Genomic DNA, 24766 nt, shown 5'->3' with positions numbered 1-24766 from the left:
CTCAAAGCATTTTACAAACATGAATTTATCCCGATGTTGCAAATGGGGAAATTGACATGCTGGGACACATTAATCCCTGGTGTAAACCCCATTGACTTCATTGGAGTTAAACCAGGGATTAGTTTGGCCCACAGAGAGATTAAGCAGTTTTCCAAACGTCATACAGCAAGTCACTGGCAGGACCAAGAATAGAACCCTGTCCTCCTGATTCCTGGCCGTATGCTCTAAGTACTGGAGTCTATTCTCTAGAGTGTAGTCTATAAATGGGGGATGGCTCAGGTCGGGGGTGAAGATCAAGGGAGCATGTAACAGTGACTGTTTCTGTGAGGAGACTATGGAGAATCCCAGGAAGAGAAGCAGCCAAAGGGGTTAGTATGACTTTTTCCCCCCTTTCTCCAGCTTTCTCTGTTGGGTGTGGAGGATTGATATGATGCCTTTGATTGCTCAAGTATATGGTGGCATGGTGTAGTTAGGCTTCAGCTGGGGGCTTCTAAGCACTGAATAAGGAAAGCTGGAAGGAAACTAGAGCTGTGTAAATCATTGCACAGAAGGGGGGTTAGACTACAAGCAGCTGGAGATCAACACAGAGTGAAACTCTCCAAGGCAGCTGCTGCTTAGCGTCGCTAATGTTCATTTGGGATCACAATCCTGCACAAGCTAACTCAATGGAAATTTTACCTGTGAGTTTAATGGAATCGAGAGCAGACCCATAGCAAAGGGACGCCAGGGAGTCGTGAGTCATTTCTTTGAGAGGGTTTTGGTGGATGCACTAAAAAGCAGCATGTAGTCTCTGCTATCCCAAATGTGCACAAGGATTAATTCCCTGATTAGCCAGATAAGAATTATGACGAGGCAGAAGTCCTGGGTTAGCTGCTGTGTGGTGGGGAGCACCACAGGCTGCAGCGCGTCTATTCCTGTTGAATTTTAAAAGGAGCTAGTGTAACCCACACACACTAGCACAAGGGAGAATTTGTTTCTTTTAATAACAGGAGAGATGTTCTGAAAAATATGTATTTCAGAGACAAATGAATTGCTAGTTAAAATTTGTGCTCCTATGATGTCTTTCCCCGAGGATCTCTTAAGTACTTTACAAGCATTTAATTACTCAAACCACACATCACCCTTGTGAGCATCACAGAAAATAAACAAACATAAATTGTGCTCTAAGTTAGACTCTCGACTCAGCCTTAACTATTAGAGCCACTATTACCCTCATTTTACAAGTCAAGAAACTGACACACACAGGCTCAGTGACTTGTCCAAATTCAAAGCAAGCCAATGGCAGAGTCAGGTCCCAGGACTTGAGACTTGAAGGCCCCTGCTCTGGTTGCCTTCTGAAGGTGCAATATTTTAAGCACATGCCCAACTCTTAGGGTTAATGGCCACATGCATCGAGATGGGTGTACCCTTGTTTGCACTGGCTGCTTTTTTTTAGCTTTCAGGCATGCATGCCAAATAGATAGCAGAATGGTTTTTATATGCATTAACATTCCAACTCTGGATTATGAGGATAGTATGTATACTGTGCAAATCCTTAGTGATTTCATTGGGACTTTGTATGCTAAGATTTAGATTGTGAGAGTTCTTTTCATATAATTTGTCCCCTTAGTATCAATTGTAATGTCAGTGATGTTTGTTTTTTTCATTTAGTTTCCTTTAACAGGAACATCCAGTGGGAATAACACACACAATTAAAGAGAAGGGTCTGAAAGCAAAGCAAGGAGCTTCTGAATCACATCTCTCTCCAATCCATCCTAAATTTACTCCCTTGTGAAAGTGTACTGCAGCACACAGGAGAAGAAATAAGTCACACATTGTTCTGAAACCTCCTAAAATATCTGCTTAAAAAAAAACCCTTGTGTTTAAAGTGGTGATTTGCAAAATTACTTAATTTTGTATTGGAAGAGGCCAGTTACTACCTCAACACCTTTAGGTGTATTATAGAGCTATATATTCTCTACTCCCCCCCGCCCCCCCCCCCTTTTTTTTTTTTTTTTTTTTTTTTTGTGTGTGTGTGTGTCTTCAGAATGTAAACTCTTCAGGGCAGGGACTGTATCATTGTTTATGTTTTTGACGTGCCTTGGACACTAGGTGCCACCAGAAACAAATATTAAACAATAAAAATAATCTCTGGTTTACGAGAGCTTTGCCTGCGTAAAACAGGACACAGGAGCCCATCCATGGAAAATCAGCCAGAGTAAGGTCGCAGAGGCAGATATTAGTAGCAGCCTCCCGCTGCAGGGGCCTAGTTCAACCTGGAAAACTTAGCGATGCTGGGCAGTGAAGAGTTATGGTCAGGGCATCCAGGGGACAGTGATTCAATATATCCCTATTGAAATTAGTGGTTGTCCCCTGACATAAACCCCTGGGGAAGAAAGCCAGTGGAAACTTACTTTTTGCTTCCCATTGGGGGTGAACCCTGGGCCCCAGTGGTCTCTTGTGCAAGGAAGAGCAGTTTGCCCCTCTCTGTCTAGCCCGACGTGAACTAAAATAGCAATGAAAACCCACAGTAACAACCCCTGAAAAACTGAGGTTGACAGTGAAAAGAGCAGTTCAGCATTACAGCTAACAGTCCCAATAGGCTCCACTAGAATACAAAATGAATGTAGCGTCATTAAAGCCTCTGTGGCTGAGCGCAAAGTACCCTGTGAGAGCTGAAATACCAGGTGGTGCATTAAGTAAATAAGGCAGTGCTGCCACAGGCATTGTTTCTCACAGCAGCCAGCTGTAACTGGCATATAGTAGAGCTGACCATGTGAATCTCTGCCATGTGATGCAGTACTATGATTGGCCAATACCTAAATGCCAGACTAGGAAGTCAGTAGGGTTTAGTTTGTCTCCACAGTTGCCTTGACATTGATAAGGGCCAAGGACTATAATAGCTGGCTTGATGTGTTAACATATGCTCATCAGTCAACTTGTTTAGATGTTGATGGGCAACTTGAGGTCCGCAAAGATGCCACATGTCTATCTTGAAATAAGTAATTAAAAGGAGGAGGTGAATTGCTGTTTGAAAGGGTGACTTTCTAAAGTGCAAATATCTGAATCTCTTTGGGAGAAAGACTTTGCTGAAAGGGTGAATCTTTGTACTCATTATTCAAGCATAACTCCTATGAGTGTTACAGGATCTGATTCACTTTGTGTAGTCACCTACACTTGTGCACATCAGAATGGGAGCATTTTAAAACCACTGTACACTGCTGATTTACCACTGCGCTAGGCAGTGGTAAATCAGGTCCTCTAGGTATTTTGGAAGAAGAGGTTGAAATATCTGAGCGCTTGCCTTCACTTTGGTTAGCTTGAGTTAAAACTTGTGTTTTCCTCTTACTCAAGTTCTGTCCAGACACAAGTGTGATGATGCTTCTAATTCAAGCTGGCTGGGCAGTCGTGGGATACGTGCTGTAGCTGGAGTTAGCTGCCGAGCTGTGCTGCTAACACAATCTGTGTAGCTCAAGTGTTGTTTCAATGTGGTCACTCTCATCGAGTTAGGCCAACTCGATGAGAGTTAACTCCAGTGTAGATAATGGAATTGACTCTGCAGTGAAGACATGCCCTGAATGTCCATCTCATATAGCGGAAAATGAATAGACCTTTTTTACATTTCACTGTTATTTCAGGCGTGGTTACGTACAGCCTTGGGATCACACAGAAAAGAAGATTTTATTACATTTGCATCTTTCTGTGGTCAGATCCATAAATCCTAAACTGACTTGACTGGCAGGAGTCAGTTTGCCTTGTGTCACAGCCCTGGTAAAGCTCTCTCTGCTAGACATTCACTAGGCAGGTATATTTGCATCCCACATGCTGGATCTGTGTGCTTTTAAGCTTCTCTTTATCTGGGTAGGATCTTGCACTGTCTCTTTGGTCTCTGTGGCACGCTTCCTGCCTGGGCATGGATTCTGTTACCTCTTTGCAGAAGTGGGATCCCACAATCCAGCTGCTATAGACCCCCATTCCAGGGCTGACCCAGCCCCCAAGATGCCCTGGTTGCTTCAGCAAACTCTTTCCCAGAGCTCCAACATTGTGAACACTCTGGTTTACCATTTACCTCTCCAGGGACACATGATCATGGAAGCACATTACACACAGGCTTTGCAAAGGTTTCTAACACAATTATGTTTTACTTTAGATAGCACAAGAGAGATACAGATCTAGATGAAACAATGAAACACCTGTACACATTACCCTGCCTCGGATCTCTCACCACTTTGAGCATTCTTTGGGCTCAGGTCACAGTCTTTTGAGAAGTCAGGATCTTTCCTGACCCCCTTGCCTCCTGTGCATGGCTCCTCCTCTGGAACATGGAGCTTCCTCTTACTCCTACAGCCAGCTTTCTGCTTCTAGTCTCTCCTCTGTAAGCTCTAAAATGGCCAGTGAGAAATCCGTTCTTTTATAACCTCCAGTCCCCTTACCAGGTGACCTCTGATCAGGTTTGACAGGTGATTGGAGTCACACAGCAGCTGATCCGTTCCTTAGCTAAATCTACATGGGCAGATTGGTTTTCTGTGGGCAGTTGGTAACTCTTTGTCCAAGGGGGCATCCATCTTAATAGATGACCATCAAGGTTTAACAACCCTCTAGTGTTAGCCCTGTGTCCAAAATGGAGGTAAAAAGACAAAGGAGGTGGCAGCCTCGCCCACATTCAAAATGGAGTTTGCAGTCTGAAGCAGACACACAGCAAGTCCCCAATAGGAGACAGAATTTGTAAGCTGTACATAGTCAGTCAGATTTCTCCCAATCATCCACACCTTTAATTATCAGAAAGCAGTGTTTCTATATCACTGGGAAGAGCATAGATTACTGGGGGCACTGGTGCAAGGGAAAATATTCTGTGCAGAATAATGATCCATTGTGGCAGCAGCAATTTTGCTGAGTAGGTCAAGTGCGGTTTCCAAATGTAAGAATAAGGACCTGCTCCTGGATGGTGTGGAAGTCTGTAGAAGTTTAAGGCACTGAGACCTTTACAGGACCAGATCCTAGGGTTAGGACTGTAATTAAGTATTCCCCATAACCAAACAGTTTCTCTTAAAGGGAATGAAAGTTCTTCAGCAGGAAGAGAAACTCTTATAATTTCACTGATTAAGGCATTCAGAATGATGGTCTGCTTTTCTCAGCTTTGGGAGCAGTGTCTGTTACTAAATTCTCAGATCTTATGGAGATGATCTGATATAAGAACCTAAATAGAATAACCTGAAGGTTGGGAATTTATATATTTTTGTTTCTTTATTTTTACAGCGTGAAATAGCCAATAAGGCAGAGGCTAATGCCCAGATGTATGGATTCAGCTATAGAACAGTGATTAAGATAAAGCAATGGTTTGTTAAAACATGGTATTTTTATTTCATTTGAGCTGTTGTGGGGAAAAGGCGCTAGATGCCTTTTTACTGCTGAAAATAGAGATTTTTCTTAGGAAACTTTTAAAATAACATATTTGAAAATTGATCATAAACCTAATTTAATCTTGGCTCTAGATTGGCCTGGCCATTGCATGCTCTGCATGGGAGCAGAGGAGGATACGAGGAACCTCCCCAGACAACATGTGGTCATCTGAGTGTAGAAACTGCTGATCCAAGGGTCCCCAAGGAATGAATGTCCCATAAAGGAGTGGATGTCATCTCTTCCATGGTGGCCTGTAGATCTGAGTGCCCATTGGAGGGACATGTTATCCCATCTGAAGTGACAGTGTATCTTGAACATATCTCTGTGTGCTGAGGGACTGGGAGCAGGGATTGTACCTACAGAGAGGGGTGGTGATAGAATCCAGCCCATGTGGAGCACCCTCTTACTTGGACATTATACACAAGGGAGAGGATTTTCCCCTTTAGAAATGACAATGGCCCCTTTCATCACAGAGCTCTGCTGAAGGAGATCACAACACAAACTTTGGAGAGATTTTGAAGGAGTGTTGTCTTGTGGTTTCATTTAAGGGGATTGGAAATCTGGGCTATTGGGTTCTATTCCCAGCTCTACCACTGTCTCATTGCATGACTTTGTCTGAATCACTTAACCCTTCCATGCCTCAGTTTCCCCATATGTAAAACTTACCTACCTCATAGAGGTGTTTTAAGGCTTAATAGTGATCAGAAAGATAAAAAAAATATGATGCAAAAGTGAAACTAAAACTGAGTGTCACTTTCAGTTACCACCTGGGTTAACAGCCAGCAGATTCTCAGTCTTTGTGAGGTTCCTAACTCTCTCATGCGAATACACCATATGTTAAGCAGCACCCATGGAATCCTTTACCTGTCACATGCAGACACCTGCATTTATTTTCGTTACACTGAAGCTGAACTGCTAAAGCAGCTGGAATCAATGCTGCCCTATCTTACTTGGGAAGCTGAGAGGAAGGGCTACAGTCCTTGGCCACCAGAAGGGAGATGGCTTTTCCATCTCAAATATGGGCTGAATAGTTTAACTACGGGGGCTGTGGTTCCTCAGGAGCTGTGATATTTTGAATCTCTGTGTTGATGAGAATGCTGGGACTGGCAAGAACATTTCCTGGAAAGAATCCATGTTATTTTTGGCACAATGACTATTCAGCTTACTTATCGAGTTTACTTTTTTATAAAGCGGTATGTTATTTTACAACTCCGTACATGTGTACAGTATGTCACTAACACTACTTGATTAAAAAGAGCCAATAATTCTCCACATGCATGTGGGTGTATCATTTTACAGCCATTAAATATTAATATTAAACTTCATATTGCATAACTTGCCCTATTTGCTTAAGTGCTAAAATAGACGTAGTTTCATGCCTGAGGAGTGAATCAGCTTAATGAACTAATAGTAAGCCCCACTTAGATTCATCAGTAGCCTGCCTACTCCTCTGTTTTCATTGCTAGCAGAAGAATGCAAATGAAAGGGGAGCGTTGTCCTGATTTATGAAAGGAATCGGAGGAAAATCAGCACTCTGAGCCATTGCAAATTAAAACTACTTTTGTGTGTGGTTTTTTTTAAAGAAGTTTGAGTCTAAATGATCAGCAAATGCTTAAGCCTTGGAAGATACGAAGACTTGTTAGTGATGGTTTGGATCCGTATATGATCAAACAGATAACAGTATGAGAATATTGAACAGATTTATAGTCATGTGAGAACCTCAAAAGTGATTTACTGCAAGTGTCCAATAAATCCCACAAATCTGATCAATGTTATTCCTAGCAGATAAATGAAGAAAGCAAAAACAATAGCAAACTCCAGACTATATCATTTGGTTCTTCCCCATGTGAGGAGGGTCACAACTCCATTCAAGTACCAGCCAAAATTGACCATTGTATGCACAAGTGGCAGGGATGATCATGTTCTGAAAAAGCAGCAGCCACCTCTGTAGATGTGTGGTTCCTGAGGGGCATTGTGTGCGCTGGAAAGGTAGTGTCCTTTTTTCTGCAAGGGGATGACTTGAGCCTGTAACATAAACATATGTAGCAGAGCTGTCAAGTTGAAGGGAAGCACTGGCAGGAGACCGCAAGGTGTGAGCATTGTTTCCCATAAAAAAACAGCAGCATCCTGCCATGTTGCTGGCAGATGACAGCATCCATGGTGGGTGTCGCCCACAATGCAAAGGAAACCTAATAGAGAAGCTGTGATTTCAAATACCCCCAAGAGGGAAAAAAAAGCAGTGTGCTGTTTTATTAATTCTTTCCTCTCAAGTCCTAAAGGAGGGTGGGTTTGCACAGGAATGTCTGAGTGGGAGGAACAGATAAAAGCTATTCAGAGTCAAGACTTTAAAGGAAATTATTGTGTGAAGGATTGGCCACTATAGAGAAAGCAGTTATATTAGCAATGTTGGTGAATTTTTATGACAAACTAAATATCCCGGTTGGTGTATATTATTCTAGAGTTGGCCAAAGATGTGGCCCTTAGCTTCTGTCATCAATACACTGATGAATTCTATGCATCCCATCATGTGTGGGCCATCTCAATCTAATCTGAGGCTCCTCAAACTGAGATGGAGCATTGCATGCTGGGATCCATACATGCAGTGGACCACACTCATACTTCTAGTTTGCCCATTTTACTCAAGTTAAGGAAGGCCTTTTGGCAAGCTGCCAGTGTGTTCCTGTCAAACAAAGGGATGCATGCCTGCCTTTGCCTTCTGTATATGAGTTTGAGTGGTTTCATACTAAGAATTGTGTGGAAATTCCAGTGTTTTAGGTGAGCAGATTGGGGAAAAATTTTTTACATCTTGTAGCTACTGTGGTTGCTATGATAAAGTCAACAGTTCCCAACAATGATATCTGAGATGTCACGTTTTTCCTCCCATACTTAGAATGGGGAAAAACTGCAGTATCTCAGATACAACAGTATGGTTAACAGTCGATTGTTTAATGTCAGTCACTATACTTCAAAACGATAGCCTGTAATATTTCCGAAGAACAGAGAAAATGTATTGGTGCATTGTTTGGGTTTAGCATGGTGATCTCAAATCTTTCCTGTGTTTGAGGATGTGCTATAATATGAACAGCTGCTTCTGTAGGTTAATTCAAATTAAAATTAAGGACAGCTTGCAAATCTTGGGGCTTATGAATATCAGTGAGAAGCAATGCAAACAATTCTCTATTTTTTTATTGCCACCAGAAAAGACATTAGAAATGAAATGAAATGCAAAACTGTAATAATGCAGTGGAACAAGGCAAAAAGTTTTTGTTCTCCCTTAAAATTGGACAAGAAGAATCATTGGAGAATTATAGAGCACAGTCCTGCACCAACAGGGGATGGACTGGATCGACTGGTCTTGTTCATCTCTAATGTATTTTGTGTTGACTAAAAACTATTACTTTATCTGTTCAGTGGAGAAAATGCAGAGCAGTTTAAGTTTGATATCATAAAGACACCTTGGTTCATAGTACATTTCTCTAGTGAGGGAAACATTGGGTGATGGGGAATTCTTTGAACATGAGTTCACCTCCTTATTAAAATCTGTTTTAAAAAAAAATAATTGAGGGGATCTTAAATATTTTCCCTCTTCAGACTCCTAGCTGAATACTGAGTTTTCTTGACTCCATTGTGGAGGTGTCTATAGTTTCTGGCTATTTCTTACTGCTTCCTTGTTTTAAGTGTACTTTCTCCATAACATCATTTGTTCTGCCTGATTTGTTTAGGAGAGCTTTTCGTAATGTGTGAACGGGCTTTTTTCTTCCCAAAGGAAGAAGTTAAACCTTTCTTTAGTGCATTTGAACCATGACTGTTAAGTACCCTGTGATGTATTGTATTGTTTCTAACCATGTGGTATAGCTATATCTCACTTTCTTTTCATTATGTTTTATACGTGGTAGAACAGTCCAGCTACTGTACGCACATATGACTTCAGGTATTTCTAGAAATATTGGCTGTTTAGATGTTAGTCCAATAGGTTTTAAATTAGTGCAAGGTTTTGTTAGTCCAAAATTTATTTTGGCTTTATGAAAAATCTGAAACTTGCATTTTTACAAATGACTTGGCCTTTACAAAGATCCTTACTGGATTTACAAAGCTGAGATCTATAGCAGCAGCAAGCTTTTTGTTTCAATATTAATCATGGGATAGCATATGTGAATCTCAAAATGCTTTACAAATACAGATGAATTAGTTCTCACAACAACTCTGGGAGGTAAGATCTTAGATGTTAGACTAGATGATCTAATAGGGCTTTTCCATACTGTCTCCCTAGGGAAAAATTATTCCCACTTTGCAGATGAGGAAACTGTCACAGAGAGGGTAAAACCCAGATTTTCAAATGTGTGTTCTAATTTGGGGTGCTTCAGTTTTGGGTGCCCAACTTGAGAGACATGGGTCTGATATTCAGATATCCTGAGTACCAACCACTCCCATTAACTTCGTTGGAGTCATGGGTGCTTGGCACCTGTGAAAATCAGGCAGCTGGTGTCTTAAGTGGGGCTTCCAAAAACAGAAGTTCCCCAAATTAGTGGACATTCTTGAAAATGGAGGCCATAATGACCTGCCTGGAGGAAGCATCTGGCAGAGCAGGGACTAAAACCCAGATTTCTTGACTCTCCCTCAGGTGCTCAGCAGCCAGTTTCATATCCCTAATGGGATGAGAATAGTCCTAAAAGATGTCATTCCTCAGTCTGCTTTGACACACGGCTTCCTGTGTCCTCTCTAGCTGGGATGCCAGCTTTGTCGGGACAGTGAGTCTGTGGCTACCCTGTGTCTGGTGGTAATCCTGTCGGCACAGTTTATTGATATTGGAAATGGTTTCTTTTGACTCACTGAGTCCATTAGCTCAGGATGGACTCGTCCCAGCAGCAAGATTTTCAGAACTAATGTGTTTTTTTTCCCTTTTAGTGGTTTGTCAGTTTCATCAGTTACAGCTTCCCCAAAGGCTAAATACTCTGCAGACTCTCTTGAACAGCCATAAAAGATACCAAAGATAAAAGTACCTTCGCAAGCACCATTTATCTAAACCTGTCAGAAACAGAATTGAACAGGAAAGTTGGTTTCCTTTATAATCTTGAAAGATGCTAAGCAACCTCAATTCCCACTGAAATCAATAGGAGTTGAGGATATTCAAAATACTGCAGATCTTTTTTTGCATCTCATTGTGGCATTTTGCATTAAGCATCATCTGTATATGTCTGCAACACCCACTCTGAGCCAGACTTGTGATTAGTGCAGTCTAATCCACAGGGATGCAGTTCTTACCCAACAAACCATAAGTGCTGGAAAGGGCAGCTGTAAGTCTGGGAAGAAATGAAGGAAGGGTGGGAACTTGTGTTGATCCCAGTAAAACTGAACCATTTAGGAGTCAGGATCTTCATTAAAACTGTAGAGAAATAAACTAAATATTGCATAATACCACACTAAATAAACCCCATGTTAGAGCATCAACAATAGTTATCTGGGAATTTTGTGATTTTAAAGTCAATTTTATTTAACTTGTTGAGAACAATAAAACTATCAGGAGAGGCTTAGCAAATGTCCTTTTTATGTGTTCTTCATAAAAACCATGAAGTCCATCATTAATTTCTTTAATCATTAGATGCGTTAACTTTCCCCTGGGAATTTCTGGGATAATAGAGACAAAGTGGGTGAGGTAATATTTTTTTTTTTATTGGATAAAAATATATTACCTCACTCTCACCTAGTCTATAATGATCTGGGACCAGCGCTGCAAACAGTGGGATAAGAGTCCTTTCTCGGCTGTTTAGTTGTTAATTTCCTGACCATATCATCAGTGCCTTAGCAACTACTTGACTAAACTCAAACTCCCCTTTAAACATGTCATTCAGCTTGGTTAAGGTGTGGCCTGACCCTGACAGGTACTGAGCATCTCAGACTCCCTTGAACTGAGTGGAAGTTGATACAAAATATTTCTTAGGCCTTGCTAACCCATACCCAGGTCCTCCTTTTTGTGGGGGGGTGGTAATAGAGCTTGTAAATATACTTCATTGGGGTAAAAAAGTGACTTGCTACTGGCGCAGCTTTCCCCAGTCTGAAACCAAGTTAAACAGCACCACTTCAAGCCTCAATTTACACTGATACAGTGCACTTGCACTAGGGTGCAAAAATCCCCAGCGGAGGATTAGACCCATAACGAATAGCTGTGAAAATGGGTTTGTAAAATTCTTTCAAGCATTTGTTTGTGTGATTTCTGGTTTCAAAAAACCATTCTGCATGCTAATGTGAATTTTTTTTGTTCAGTCCCACTCTATGGACTAAAGTCTTCTGATTACGCACACAATTTCCTTTAAGTACACTATGTGGGCCCAGTTCAGATGTGGTGTAAATGGTTCAACTCACTAAAAGCATGTAGACCTATTTACCTTGCACACATGGTTTACATTAGTGTAACTTCATTAAAGGTAACGGACTTACTCCTGAATTACACTGGCATGAGAGAGAAGAGAATTGGGTCCTGTGTGTTTATTGATAAACACACACATAGAGGCCTTATTTGGATTCATACTTTATGTGGATACACTGTATCTATTTAAATAGTTTCTTATTTGTAATGAGGTTCATAGATCTAATGTTTTGGATTTGTGGACCTCATTACTCCAAGGAAGGAAATGTTCATGTGAGGCATGGATAAATATTCCTGACTTGGATGATAGACGTAGCTAGATCAAACTATGTAAACACAGTGCAGAACTGCTATAAGACTATTCGCTGAAGTACAGGTGAGGTGGGATGCACATTCCAAGTGAAGTTGTCATTTTCCTTGTGAAAATACATTTGTTTTCAGCATACGGTCCCTTCACCCTTCCTCCTCAACTGATGTTGAAAACTATTTAAAAGGTAACGTAGATGGGAAAAAATTATTGTTAGCACTATTACAGAAAGCACTTGGAAAAGGTACCCCTCTTCTTCTCCGAGTAATGTCTCTGTGGGTGCTCCATTCAAATGAGCACGTGCCCTGCACCTTTGATGAAGATTTTTGGTAGCAGTGCCTATTCTGCCTGCACATTCACCGTACACATCTTCGTGCCCTGAACTGAGGCTATACTGCAGGGGTGGCCAAACTGTGGCTTGTGAGCCACATGCAGCTCTTATCGCTAAAGTGCAGCTCGCAAGCCCCCAGCTTCTCCCAGTCTCCATCTCTAAGACTTGGGGGAGAGCTCGGGACCTCTGCCTTGCAGGAGGTGGTGGGGTAGGGGCTTCTGTCCAGGGGAAGGGGGATCCCAAGGCTTCAGCCCTGTGGGGCGCACCTGCCGGGGCTTGGTGCTTCAGCAGGCTGAAGCCCTGAGCCCCAACTTCTGGCAGGTGTGCCCCGGCTCTCGAACTTCGGAAGATTGTCATATGAGGCTCAGTGGGCCAGTGCGTTTGGCCTCCCCTGCTATATAGGGCTCTGTGAGCAAAGTGACCTCAGTTCGTACTCAATCACCTTTGAGACGGTATTTAGCATGTGACTGTGCTGTATTCGTTTCCTGCTTTTAGTAGTGTTTTAGTTTTATAGTTAGTTTTTTTGTAGTAGATTTAATACCTTACAGCTGGAACGTTTGTTACCCTATTTAAAAAAGATTGTTTTTCTTTCCCTCCCATTGAGGGGCTTGAACAACTTTTTCTTTTGTTGGGGATGCCAGGCTCACTGGGATTCAAAAGGTGCCTTTCTTACTGAGAAGCAGACCTTGTTAGTGATGGGCACTCCCACTGCATTCATTGCTTGGGCATATTGCACACCTCTACCTCAGCACGTTCCAGGCCAATGGGGACTGCCGGAAATGGTAACCAGCATATCCCTTGGCCCGTGCCACTTCCTGTAGCCCTCATTGGCACTGACAATTAATTAAGCCCTCTCAGAGGCAGCCAAGTCCATCTGGCAAACCCCAGCAACATCCCCCCTCCCCACTAAACCACACGGAAGAGGGATGATTAAAAAATACTACGTCCAGGGATTCTGAATTTTTGTTTTCTCATCCTGCACCAAACTCTCTGTTCATGGATGCAGCCAATGAAAGGGGTAGGCAACATATCAAAAAAGCCACCCCCTTTATAATAAGGACCAGAAAGGTCATAAAAGCTATTAATCAACAACACTTCAGTTCAGGATAACTCACCACCAGGTGCTGATGTCAGAATACGACTACCTGAATTAAGAGAAATTTAATACTTTTACTGACCATTTACCACAGGAACATTGTGAACAGTTCAGCTCCATAATAAAGGAGGGTCAGCTTTTAGCAAAAACTTCACTGCAAGCTTCACTCAATGTGACGAACAAGGCAACCAGGTCTGTTTCCACCACAGTATCAATGAGGCAAGCTTCCTGGCTTCATTTGTCCCGGGTTTTCATGGGAGGCACAATCGACTATGAAAGATTTACCTTTCAAAGGCCAGAGGCTTTTTGTGGATTCCACAGACAACTCGCTTCATGCCCTAAAACACTCTAGGACAAAACTTAAGTTTTTAGGGATATACACTCCTGCAAAAAATAAGGAAGTTTAGCAGGTCTCAGTCAACACAAAGATCCCACTCTGCTCAATTTTCTGCCTTCCGTAGGCCACCGGAAACACTGACCAAGAGGTTGAGGTTTTCAAAGAAAAAGTCTGCAACTACCTAGATTGCTTCATCCCAGCCTTCAGCATCATTCAAAAACCATTTCTGATGATTTGGTCAAGAGTCCAGACCATCCAATGACCAGGTTTTATCAACTGCTGGACATAACCCTTCTTCCTCAATTTGAACACCACTTCTCTCTTTCATCAAGTACGGGAGACTATAACATTGGACAAATGGGTATTGGTGGCCATTACTTCCACTGTACTATCAAAGTTACCTCCACCTCACCCTTCCAACCCCCTTCCCCTTCCCCCTTCAGGGGCTCTTCTCATGAGCAATTGCTGACACAGGAGATCTCACCACTCGTAAATCTAGGAACTATAGAGTCAGTCCCACTTCGACACCGGAGAAAAGGGTTCTTTTCAAGATATTTTCTGATACCAAAGAATAATAGTTTGGAGGCAGATACTACATCTCAGACAATGGAACAAGCATGTCAGACATCTGAAATTCAGGATGGTGTCCCTAGCAGCTATAATTCTTCTTCGAGTGCTTGCTCATATCGATTCCAATTAGGTGTGCATGCGCCACGTGCATGTTCATCAGAAGATTTTTACCCTAGCAACACTCGGTGGGTCAGCTGGGCACCCCCTGGAGTGGCGCTGCTATGGCGCTGGATATATACCCCTGCAGACCCAACCGCCCCTCAGTTCCTTCTTACCGCTCGTGTCGGTCGTTGGAACAGTGGAGTGCGGTTTTACTGACCTCCACCTCCTTAGCTACTCGTAGTTCTCTAGTTTATTTTTTTGTGTATGTAGTTCAAAGTTATATAGTTATAGTTAATTTTTATCGTTCATAGTTAGTGTATAGTTAAGAGGGGTTCGGGGATTAGCCCCTTCCCCGCACCCGGTGCCGGGGCCCATGCCCAGTTCACTGGGTTTCAAACCGTGCTCGGCCTGTCACAAGCCGATGCCAACAGGAGATCCACACAACTCCTGTCTTAAGTGCCTCGGGGAATCTCACCTGACAGATAAGTGTCGCATTTGCACGGCTTTTAAGCCGAGAACAAAAAAGGAGCAGGACTTTTGATTAAAACAGCTCCTCATGCAGGCGGCTCTTACCCCTCCGCCTTCGGCACCGAGCACTGGGCAATCGGCTGGCAGAAGCGCCTCCTCGGCACCGGACCGTGCCGGTACTGCCAAGGCCTCTCAGCACCGGCCGTCGCCGGCACCGAAGTCGACTTGGCACCGCTCTCTCTCCCCGAGGTCGAAAGCCTAAGACTCCTGCTGCTTCCGTGCCACCTGCACCACAGCCAGAGAGCTTGTCTAAGTCGGATCGCCCGGCACCAACACCTGCCGCGGCACCGACGACATCGGCACGTCGATTCCGGTCCCACAAGGGCTGTCAAGTCCGGTGCCTGTCAGCTCCCTGGCGGTAGCCGTGGTTGAGCTTACCATTCCATCCGTGCTGGAGACATTCTCAACGGTGAGGGATGTGATTGCCATGACAGAGTCGATGCTGCCTCAACCTGTGGCACCGCCAGTGCAGGTAATAACAGTCTATCGGCAAGCCTGCCTTGATAAGACCATCCTCTGTTGGCACAGCAGAGTGGCACCATTCACGATCATGGTCCCACAGACGTTCTAGGTCCCATCGGCGCTCCCGCTCCCGATGCCGCTCGCAGTCCCGGCACTGTTCTCCTCCTCAGTGCCGGTCACACTCGCGGCACCGTTCAGTATTCCGTTCACCGGCCCGCTACTCCCAGCACCGCTCCAGGCACCGTGACTCCCGTAGCTGCTCCTGACGTCGAGCCTTGAGATCTCGGTCGACCTCCCGGCACCGCTCCAGTCACAGGTCCCGATCTCGTTCCCAGTACCGGTATGCCTCCCAGTATCAGTCCCCGGTGCCGAGTAGAGCAAGGTCCGCTAGAGACAGACTCTGCCCAGGGCTTTTCAGCCCCTCCATGGCCATCCAGACATGCATCAGTGTCATTCCATGCAGACAGCTCTTATGCACAGGACCGCGATTCTGATGTGCCCTCCAGAGTCTTCCAAGAGGCCCAGGCCCAGGCCCAAGGCCCCCATCAGTGGTCTTTCTGGACATCTTGGGTGTATCACCAGGCCCAAGGCATACCAGTAGTTCCGTCCCGCTCTGTCCCATCAGAGCACTGAGTGCCAGAGGCGACAGTTAGCTGCCCTCCTCCAACTGCTATGGAGGAAGCCCCAGTTCACCCACCAGACTCCCAGGTTCCACTGGAGCAGGAGGTCACCCAAGAGCAAGAGGCCACATAGGACCCGCTCGTCCCCGGCATCTCCTCTTCCTCTTCTCCAGATGAGGCGGTGGCAGGAACATCCTCCTCGGGCCCTCCTCCAATCGACCTGAGAGCCCATCAGGACCTCCTGAGGAGGGTAGCACTCAATATGAACCTCCAGGTGGAGGAGGTCCCGGAAGTAGAGGACCCAGTAGTGGACATTCTGTCGGCGGACGCCTCCACTAGAGTGGCCCTACCATTTATTCGGAGCATCCAGGCCAATGCCGATACTATATGGCAGTCTCCAGCCTCTATCCCTCCTGCGGCCAGGGGAGTCGAGCATAAATACATGGTGCCCTCTAAAGGGTACGAGTACTTGTATGTCCATCCTCCTCCCTGCTCACTAGTTGTCCAATCTGTTAATGAGAGGGAACGCCATGGCCAGCAGGTGCCAGCCCTGAAATCGAAGTAGGCTAGGCGAATGGACTTACTCGGCCACAAAGTATACTCGGCAGGTGCCCTACAGCTCCGGGTGGCAAATCAACAAGCCTTGCTTAGCCGCTATAATTATAACACCTGGGCGGTGGTGGGTAAGTTTACAGAGCTTCTCTCTCAAGACTCCCACCAAGAGTTCACTGTCCTCTTAGAGGAAGGGAAAAAGGTGGCCAGAACTTCCCTCCAGGCCTCGTTGGATGCAGCCGACTCAGCAACCAGGACTCTGGCCTCGGGTGTTGCCATGTGGCGCATCTCATGGCTTCAGGTTTCAAGCCTCCCATCGAAGCTGCAGTATACCATTCGGGACTTGCCATTTGATGGTAAAGGCCTCTTCTCGGAAAAGACTGACCCCAGGCTGCAAAGCCTGAAGGACAACAGGGTCATAATGCGCTCTCTCGCCATGCATATGCCGGTGACCCAACGCAGGCCTTTCTGTCCCGAGCCTCACCGCCCATACTCTGTGCCTAGACAAAGACAGGACTTTGGCAGGCGGCGCAGCCGAGGTGGTCACAGATGACCATCAGGACCCTAAGGGGGCCAAAATCAAGGTCACTCAAAATCACCACCGGGACCAAAGACGAATTTTTGAAGGTGCACCCGAGGGCGGCGTACCAGTTACAGACCAGGATCTCTCCTCCTCCCTTCTCCAACCGTCTCTCCTACTTCCTCCCAGCGTGGTCCCAGATAACTTTAGATCGCTGGCTCCTACGCAGGGTGGAGTATGGGTACCACCTGCAATTTATTTCCACCTTGCCCTCCCACCCTCCAACCCTGTCCCTCTTCGGGGACCCCTCTCACGAGCAATTCCTCTTACGAGAGGTGCGGACGCTCCTTGCCATGGGAGCTATAGAGGAGGTACCAATGGACAAAAGGGGCAAGGGGTTTTACTCCCATTATTTCCTAATCCCCAAGTCGAAGGGAGGTCTCAGACCTATCCTAGACCTGCGAGGACTCAACCAGTTTATGATAAAGTTGAAGTTCCGCATGGTATCCCTGGGGACCATTATCCCGTCCTTGGATCCTGGAATGCCGCCCTCGATATGAAGGACGCGTACTTTCACATCGCCATTTTTCCTCCACACAGGAGGTACCTCCGCTTTCTAGCCAACCGTCAGCACTTCCAGTTTACGGTCCTGCCGTTTTGGCCTTTCTGCAGCCCCAAGGGTATTTACAAAGTGTATGGCCGTTGTCGCCACCTATCTCTGCCGACGTCAGATACACGTTTTTCTGTATCTGGACGACTGGCTCATCCGAGGGGCCTCCGAGACACAAGTCACCCAGCATGTGGGCATCGTTAAGGACCTATTCACACATCTAGGCCTGATGATCAATATAGAAAAGTCCACTCTGGTTCCCACGCAGAGGTTAGACTTCATAGGAGCTACCCTGGACTCCAATCTAGCCAGGGCCTGCTTACTGCAGCCACAGTTTCAGGCGATGGCAACAATCATCCGAGGTCTACAGAATTTCCCGATGACCTCGGCTCGCACTTGTCTCGGTCTCCTGGGTCACATGGTTGCCTGCACGTTTGTAACCAAATACGCCAGACTCTGCCTCTGTCCTCTCCAAGTTTGGCTCAACTCAGTATACTGCCCGGGAAGGGACCCAATAGACGTGATAGTGACCATTCCCCGAGCACCCTAGGGTCCCTAGACTGGTGGCTAACTCTCTCCCTGGTGTGTACAGGGCTGCCGTTCCATCCGCCCCAGCCCTCAGTGTCCCTGATGATGGACGCATCATCTCTCAGCTGGGTGCTCACCTTGGACACCTTCGTACTCAAGGCCTCTGGTCATCTCAGGAGCTGGCATTACACATAAATGTCTGAGAACTGAGAGCAGTCAGCCTGGCGTGCCAGGTGTTCCAGCAACATTTACAAGGCCGTTGTGTCTCAGTGTTTACGGACAACACAACAGCCATGTACTACATAAACAAATAGGGAGGGACACGATCCTCCCCCCTTTGTCAGGAGGCCATCCTACTCTGGGACTTTGGCATAGCCCACTCGATAGACCTGGTAGCATCCTTTCTCCCAGGGGTTTGCAATACTCTGGTGAATGGACTCAGCAGGTCCTTCCTGTCTCATGAGTGGTCGATCCACCCCGACGTTATTCATTCTGTTTTCCAGAAGTGGGGATTTCCCCACATAGACCTGTTCGCTTCCCATGCAAACAGGAAATGCCAGATGTTCTGCTCCTTCCAAGGTCTCTCCCCGGGATCGATCTCGGACGCTTTCCTGATGCCGTGGAAGAGCCAGCTCCTTTATGCCTTCCCACCGTTCCCGCTGGTTCACAAGGTCCTGCTAAAACTTCACAGGGACAGAGCACGCCTAATCATGATCGCTCCAGCGTGGCCCAGGCAGCACCGGTGGACCACGTTGCTCGACCTGTCGATAGCCAACCCAATTACCCTGCCACTCCACCCAGACCTCATAACTCAGGACCACGGCAGACTTCGCCACCTGGACCTGCAGGCTCTTCACCTCTCGGCATGGCTGCTGCGTGGCTAAACCAGTCAGAGTTACGTTGCTGTGCATCTGTATGACAAGTTCTCCTGCGTAGCAGAAAACCTTCTACCCGATCAACGTATCTGGCCAAGTGGAAGCGTTTCTCCTGCTGGTGCGAAATGCATAATCTTACTCCCACTGAGGTCTCGATTCCCTCTATTTTGGACTACCTCTGGTCTCTCAGACAGCAGGGCCTAGCAGTATCATCACTGAGGGTACATTTGGCAGCCATCTCTACCTTCCACCCAGGGGAAGATGGCCGTTCCGTGTTCTCACACCCTATTGTTTCGAGGTTCCTCAAGGGCTTGGAGCGCTTATACCCCCAAGTACGCCGCCCAGCCCCATCCTGGGACCTCAACCTGGTTTTAACCAGGCTTATGGCTCCCCCATTCGAGCCATTAGCAACCTGCTCGCTACTATACCTGTCTTGGAAGACAGCTTTCCTCGTAGCCATTACATCGGCCAGATGAGTCTTCGAGCTTAGGGCTGTTATGGTGGATCTGCCATACACCTGTGTTCCACAGGGACAAGGTGCAGTTGCGGCCACACCCGACATTCCTCCCTAAGGTGGTTTCGGCCTTTCATGTTAACCAGGACATCTTTCTCCTGGTCTTCTTCCCGAAGTCACACTCAACGCGACGGGAGCAACAACTGTATTCTCTGTATTCTCCGTAGAGCGCTCGCATTTTATATTGAGCGGACAAAACCCTTTCATAAAACGCCCTAACTCTGTCGTTGTGGCAGACCAAATGAAAGGCCTACCTGTTTCCTCTCAGAGGATCTCATCTTGGGTTATGGCGTGCATTCACACTTGTTATGATTTGGCTCCTATTTCCCCAAGCCACATCACGGCGCATTCTACCAGGGCTCAGGCTTTATCTGCCGCCTTCCTGGCTCGTGTACCTGTCCAGGAGATATGTCGCGCGGCTACCTGGTCTTTGGTCCACACCTTTGCTTCACATTATGCTCTGGTTCTACAGTCCAGAGATGATGCAGTCTTTGGCTCAGCAGTTTTGCATTCTGCAACATCTCACTCCGACCCCACCACCTAGGTAAGGCTTGGGAATCACCTAATTGGAATGGATATGAGCAAGCACTCGAAGAAAAAAAGATGGTTACTCACCTTTGTAACTGTTGTTCTTCGAGATGTGTTGCTCATATCCATTCCAAACCTGCCCTCCTTCCCCACTGTTGGAGTAGCCAGCAAGAAGGAACTGAGGGGCTGAGGCACGCGCCCACCTAATTGGAATGGATATGAGCAACACATCTCTAAGAACAACAGTTACAAAGGTGAATAACTGTCTTTTCCCTCCCTGGAATTAGGGGACTGGTTTGCGAGCCACGACCTCAAAGATGCCTACTTCCACGTAATGATTCATCCTTCTCACAAAAGATTTCTTTGTTTCACTTTCAGTCACAATCATTACCAGGTTCTACACTTTTTTAGCCTGTTATCCGCCCCAAAGGTGTTCTTAAAAATCATGGGTATTGTAGCTGCCTACCTCCGTCATATAGGGATAACTGTCTTTCTCTGCCTTGACAACTGGCTCCTCAAGGGTTGGTCAGATCAGGAGTTAGGTTTGCCGTCCAAACAACAACTTCACTATTCTGAAGCCTGGGCCTGCAAATAAATCTCAAGAAATCTATCTTGACCTCTGCACAACGAATTCTCTTTAACGGAGCACTTCTGGATTCGATAATTGGAAGAGTTTCTCTCCCTCTTGATGGGTTCCTTGCTCTAAAGAACCATGTACAAAGAGTGAAGCTCGTCCCTCAAGTTCCAGCAAGGACGTGTCTGCGACTGCTGTTATGTATGGCAGCTTTTATTTTTGTAACACAAAGCAGCAGTTTGTATCTTCAGTATCTCCAGGGGTGGCTCAGGACTGTTTGTGTACCCAACAAACAGTATTAAGAAGCAAGTATCTGTGCCCAATCAGGTCCTGCAGTCCGTCATCTGGTGGCTGAATACATCCAAAGTTTGTGCAGGAATCCTGCTCATCCAGAATCCTCTACAGTCATAGTAATGTTGAATGCTTCCCTTTTGGGATGGGGAGCACATTGGGGTCCTCACACAGTCCAAGACGAATGGTCACAACAGGAACAGTGCTTGCACTTCAATCTGTTGGAATTAAGTATGGTCAGAAATCTTGCCTCCAGTTTCTTTCCCTACTTAAAAACAAGTCTATCAAGATCATGGCAGCCTTGTATGCATGTATTATATCAATTGTCATGGTGTAGCGTGTTCCCCCTCGCTCTGCCCCAAAGCGATAAAGCTTTGGAAATGGTGCATAGCCAATCAGTTAGTCATTTAATCTTCCTACTTTCTGGATATACAAAACACCATGGTGGACCTGAGCAGAGATTTCTTCCTAAATTACAAATGAGAGTTGTACTCTTGAGTCTTCAACAATATATTCATGGCTTGGGGATTTCCAGAGGTCAATTTTTACCACAGCAGCCAACACAAAGTGCAGGAAATTGTGTTCCAGAGCGGGGCTTTATTATCAATCTCTAGGAGATGCTTTCGTCATTACATGGACAAAAGGTCTTCTCTCTGCATATCCTCCAACTCCAATGCTCTTTAAAGGTTCTTGTCAAGGTCAGACAGGACAAAGCCAAAATCATTTTGATTGTACCAGCTTGGCCAAGACAAGTTTGGTTTCCTTACCTCATCAAACTCACCTCTTGCCCTCTGTGGCAGCTCCTGAACAAACTTTGACTGTTATCTCAGAATGCAGGTCAAGTGCTCCATCCTAATCTGAACATCCTACAACTACAAACTTGATTCCTCAATGGTTCTTGGGACTGCAGACCACATGTTCATCTGAAGTACAAAAGACACTGGTAAATAGCAGAAAGGAATCTACTAGACAAAATTTACCTTCAGAAATGGAGAAGATATAACCTTTGGTGTAACTGGTGCCATCCTTCTCCTATCCAGACATCTCTTTCCTCAGTCTTTGATTACCTGTTGGAATTGAAAAATTCAGGCCTATCTACGAGTTCCATCAAGGTTCATTTAGTGGTAATGATAGCTTTCCATATGGCAGTAGAAGGGTTCTCAGTATCTGCTCATCCGACCACTGCAAGATTCTTAAAAGGACTTTTTTTCTGCAGATTAGAGCCTCAACACCATTTCGGGATTTCAGCCTAGTTCTTAACTAGGCCCTTGAAACAACTCTTTGAGAAAGGGCTTGGCTACACTTGAGAGTTACAGTGCTGGTGGTGGCTTTACAGTGCTGTAACTTACTCCCCGGCCACACTGGCAAGGCACATACAGCGCTGTATCTCCCTGGCGCTGCATGTACTCCACCTCAACGAGAGGAATAAAAAGAACAGCACTGCTACTGCAGCGCTGGAGTGCCAGTGTAAACAGTGATTAATCTTACTACGCTGTAACTCACCTCTGGAACCTTCCCATAATGCTTTTAAGTAAAGATAACACTCTTTTTGTTTTGTTGTGATGCCTCTCTTTGTTTTGTTGTGAACTCAGGGCTCCCCACGCTGCTTATCTAAAAAACAAACACAGCTACTGTTTGCTTGAGCAGAGGCAAACGGGGGGATTCCTTTGGAATGTCCACAGCTAGTGTTTGCTTGAGGAGAGAAAGAGCATGGCGGGTGGGAGGGGGCCCGTTTCGGAGCAGCTGCTTATCTGGTCTGTAAGGAAAAAAACAGAGAGCTATTTGCATTTAGTGAATGAGAGAGGGGTGGGGGAAGGGGTCAGAACTTGCAAGGCAGGGAGCTGACAGTGTCAGCTCCAAAAATCCACACTCTCTCTGTCTCCCCTATGCTCCCTGTCACACTCAACCCCATCTCCCTCTTTTGAAAAGCACATTGCAGCCACTTGAATGCTGGGATAGCTGCCCATAATGCACCACTCCCAACACTGCTGCAAATGCTGCAAACATGGCCACACTGCAGCGCTGGTAGCTGTCAGTGTGGCCACACTGCAGGGCTTTTCCTACACAGTTGTACGAAGACAGCTTTAACTCCTAGCGCTGTACAGCTGCAAGTATAGCCAAACCCCCATTAGCTACATGCTTGCCGCTACATCTGTCTACGAAGTTAGTTGTCTTGGTGATCATCACTTCTATTCAAAGAGTTGAGGAGATGGGAGGCTCTAATGGCCCACCATCCTTTTACTTTGTTTTCCAAGAAGAAGGTATCTTTACAACCTCATCCAAAGATCTTATCTACGGTGTCCTCTGAATTTCATATCAACCAAACTATTCACTTTCCAGGGTTTTTTCCTAAGCTGCATCAGCCTACACGAGTCTGTTTTTCATATACTAGATATTGTGAGCATTAGCCTTTTACTTAGACAGGACTAAGCCATTCTGCAAAACCCCTAGACTCTTTGTTTCTATTGCATAGAGGTCTAAGGGAGCATCTGTCTCCACTCAGGGCATGTCTACATAGGGATAAAGAACCTGTGGCTGGCCTAGGTCAGCTGACTTGGGATAATAGGGGTTGGGCTCTGGGGCTGAAAAATCTGTGTAGATGTTTGGACTTGGGCTGCAGCCTGAGCTGTGGGACCCTCCACCCTCGCATAGTTCCAGAGCTCAGGCTCCAGCCAGAGCCAGAACACTGAGATTTTTCAGCCCCACGGCCCAAGTCAGCTGACCTGGGCTAGCCACGACCACTTTCTAAATGGATCTCAATGTATTATTGCCTGCTATGGGTTCACTGGGGTTATACCTCCCTAAGAGTGATTGCACACTCTGCTAGATGACAGTCTACATCTGTAGGCCTCCTTAAAGACATTCCAGTTGCTGAAATCTGCAGGGTTGCAACATAGTCCTTGTTGCACATGTTTTCCGACCACTGTGTCTTAATTCATGCTGCAAGATCAGATGCGGCAGTAGGCAACGCAGTTCTTTCTTCAATGGTGTTTTGAAACTCCCATGTCCTTAAATGGTTACTGCTAAGGAGTCACCTAAAATGGAACACTGTGGTGGGGTGCAAATCCCACACTGGACAATAATGTGTTAAGGAACTACTGCCAGCTCAGCCAACCCCACCCCACCACACCTGTAGCAAATGCACCAACTGGAAGAGGAGTTAAAAGGCATGGAAGTGGCTCACTTGGTGGCAGACGGGGAAAGAGAGCAAATGTGCAACGTGCAGTGGAGAAGGGCTGAGACAAAGGCTGAATCTTGCCCCAAAAACAACTGCCCAAAGCTCCCTCCCTGAGGCAAGGGAGGGCCTGCTATAGAGAGAGCCTGCGAGGGAAGCATTCCCCTCTCCCTCTAGTACAAACTCTGGACTTCAGTAATTCCTTTTGTTTGGTATGAAATACCCCTGCAGGGGAAGATCCTATGACTGAGCTGCCCAGGAGGGTGGGCCATACTAAGGAGGAGGCAGTTGCCACCCAAGAGAAGAAGAGAGCTACCATGCCACACACCACCACCAGAAGGTGTCTTAAGATGAGCAGGCACCCTTCACACCATCTTAACCCAAACAGTGACTCTGGGACAATCGCAAGGTGGGAGATAGGACGTGGCCCAGGGAAGGCAGCCTTAAGCAACCCCCTTGCTGTTAGATCACTGATTGCCCTCAAAAGGCCTGGGTCAGAGCCC

General features: G+C 45.9%; 1 protein-coding gene and 1 long non-coding RNA gene across 8 annotated transcripts in view; one reads left to right on the top strand and one right to left on the bottom strand.

Annotated features, from left to right (window-relative positions):
* The window catches only part of PRKAG2 (protein kinase AMP-activated non-catalytic subunit gamma 2), a 403378-nt gene that overhangs the window by 248432 nt on the left and 130180 nt on the right, over positions 1–24766 (top strand). Inside the window, exon 1 of one of the 7 annotated variants that reach the window (XM_030550044.1) lies at positions 302–368. The exons of the other annotated variants lie outside the window; for them this stretch is intronic. Coding sequence (XP_030405904.1) covers positions 335–368 — 34 coding nt within the window. The 5' untranslated portion in view covers positions 302–334. Of the gene's footprint in view, positions 1–301; positions 369–24766 lie in introns of those variants that run through there. 7 annotated transcript variants of the gene reach the window in all.
* The window catches only part of LOC115645420, a 37594-nt gene continuing 33366 nt past the window's right edge, over positions 20539–24766 (bottom strand). Inside the window, exons 2-3 of the long non-coding RNA XR_003998733.1 lie at positions 21870–22011; positions 20539–21306 (exon numbers count right to left, since the gene is read on the bottom strand). This is a non-coding gene — a long non-coding RNA (uncharacterized LOC115645420). The remainder of the gene's footprint in view (positions 21307–21869; positions 22012–24766) is intronic.

Source organism: Gopherus evgoodei, chromosome 2, assembly GCF_007399415.2.
Source record: "Gopherus evgoodei ecotype Sinaloan lineage chromosome 2, rGopEvg1_v1.p, whole genome shotgun sequence".
NCBI classification, from domain to species: domain Eukaryota; kingdom Metazoa; phylum Chordata; order Testudines; family Testudinidae; genus Gopherus; species Gopherus evgoodei.
Note: the sequence above shows the minus strand (reverse complement) of the source record. Positions and strands in the feature narration are given on the sequence as shown.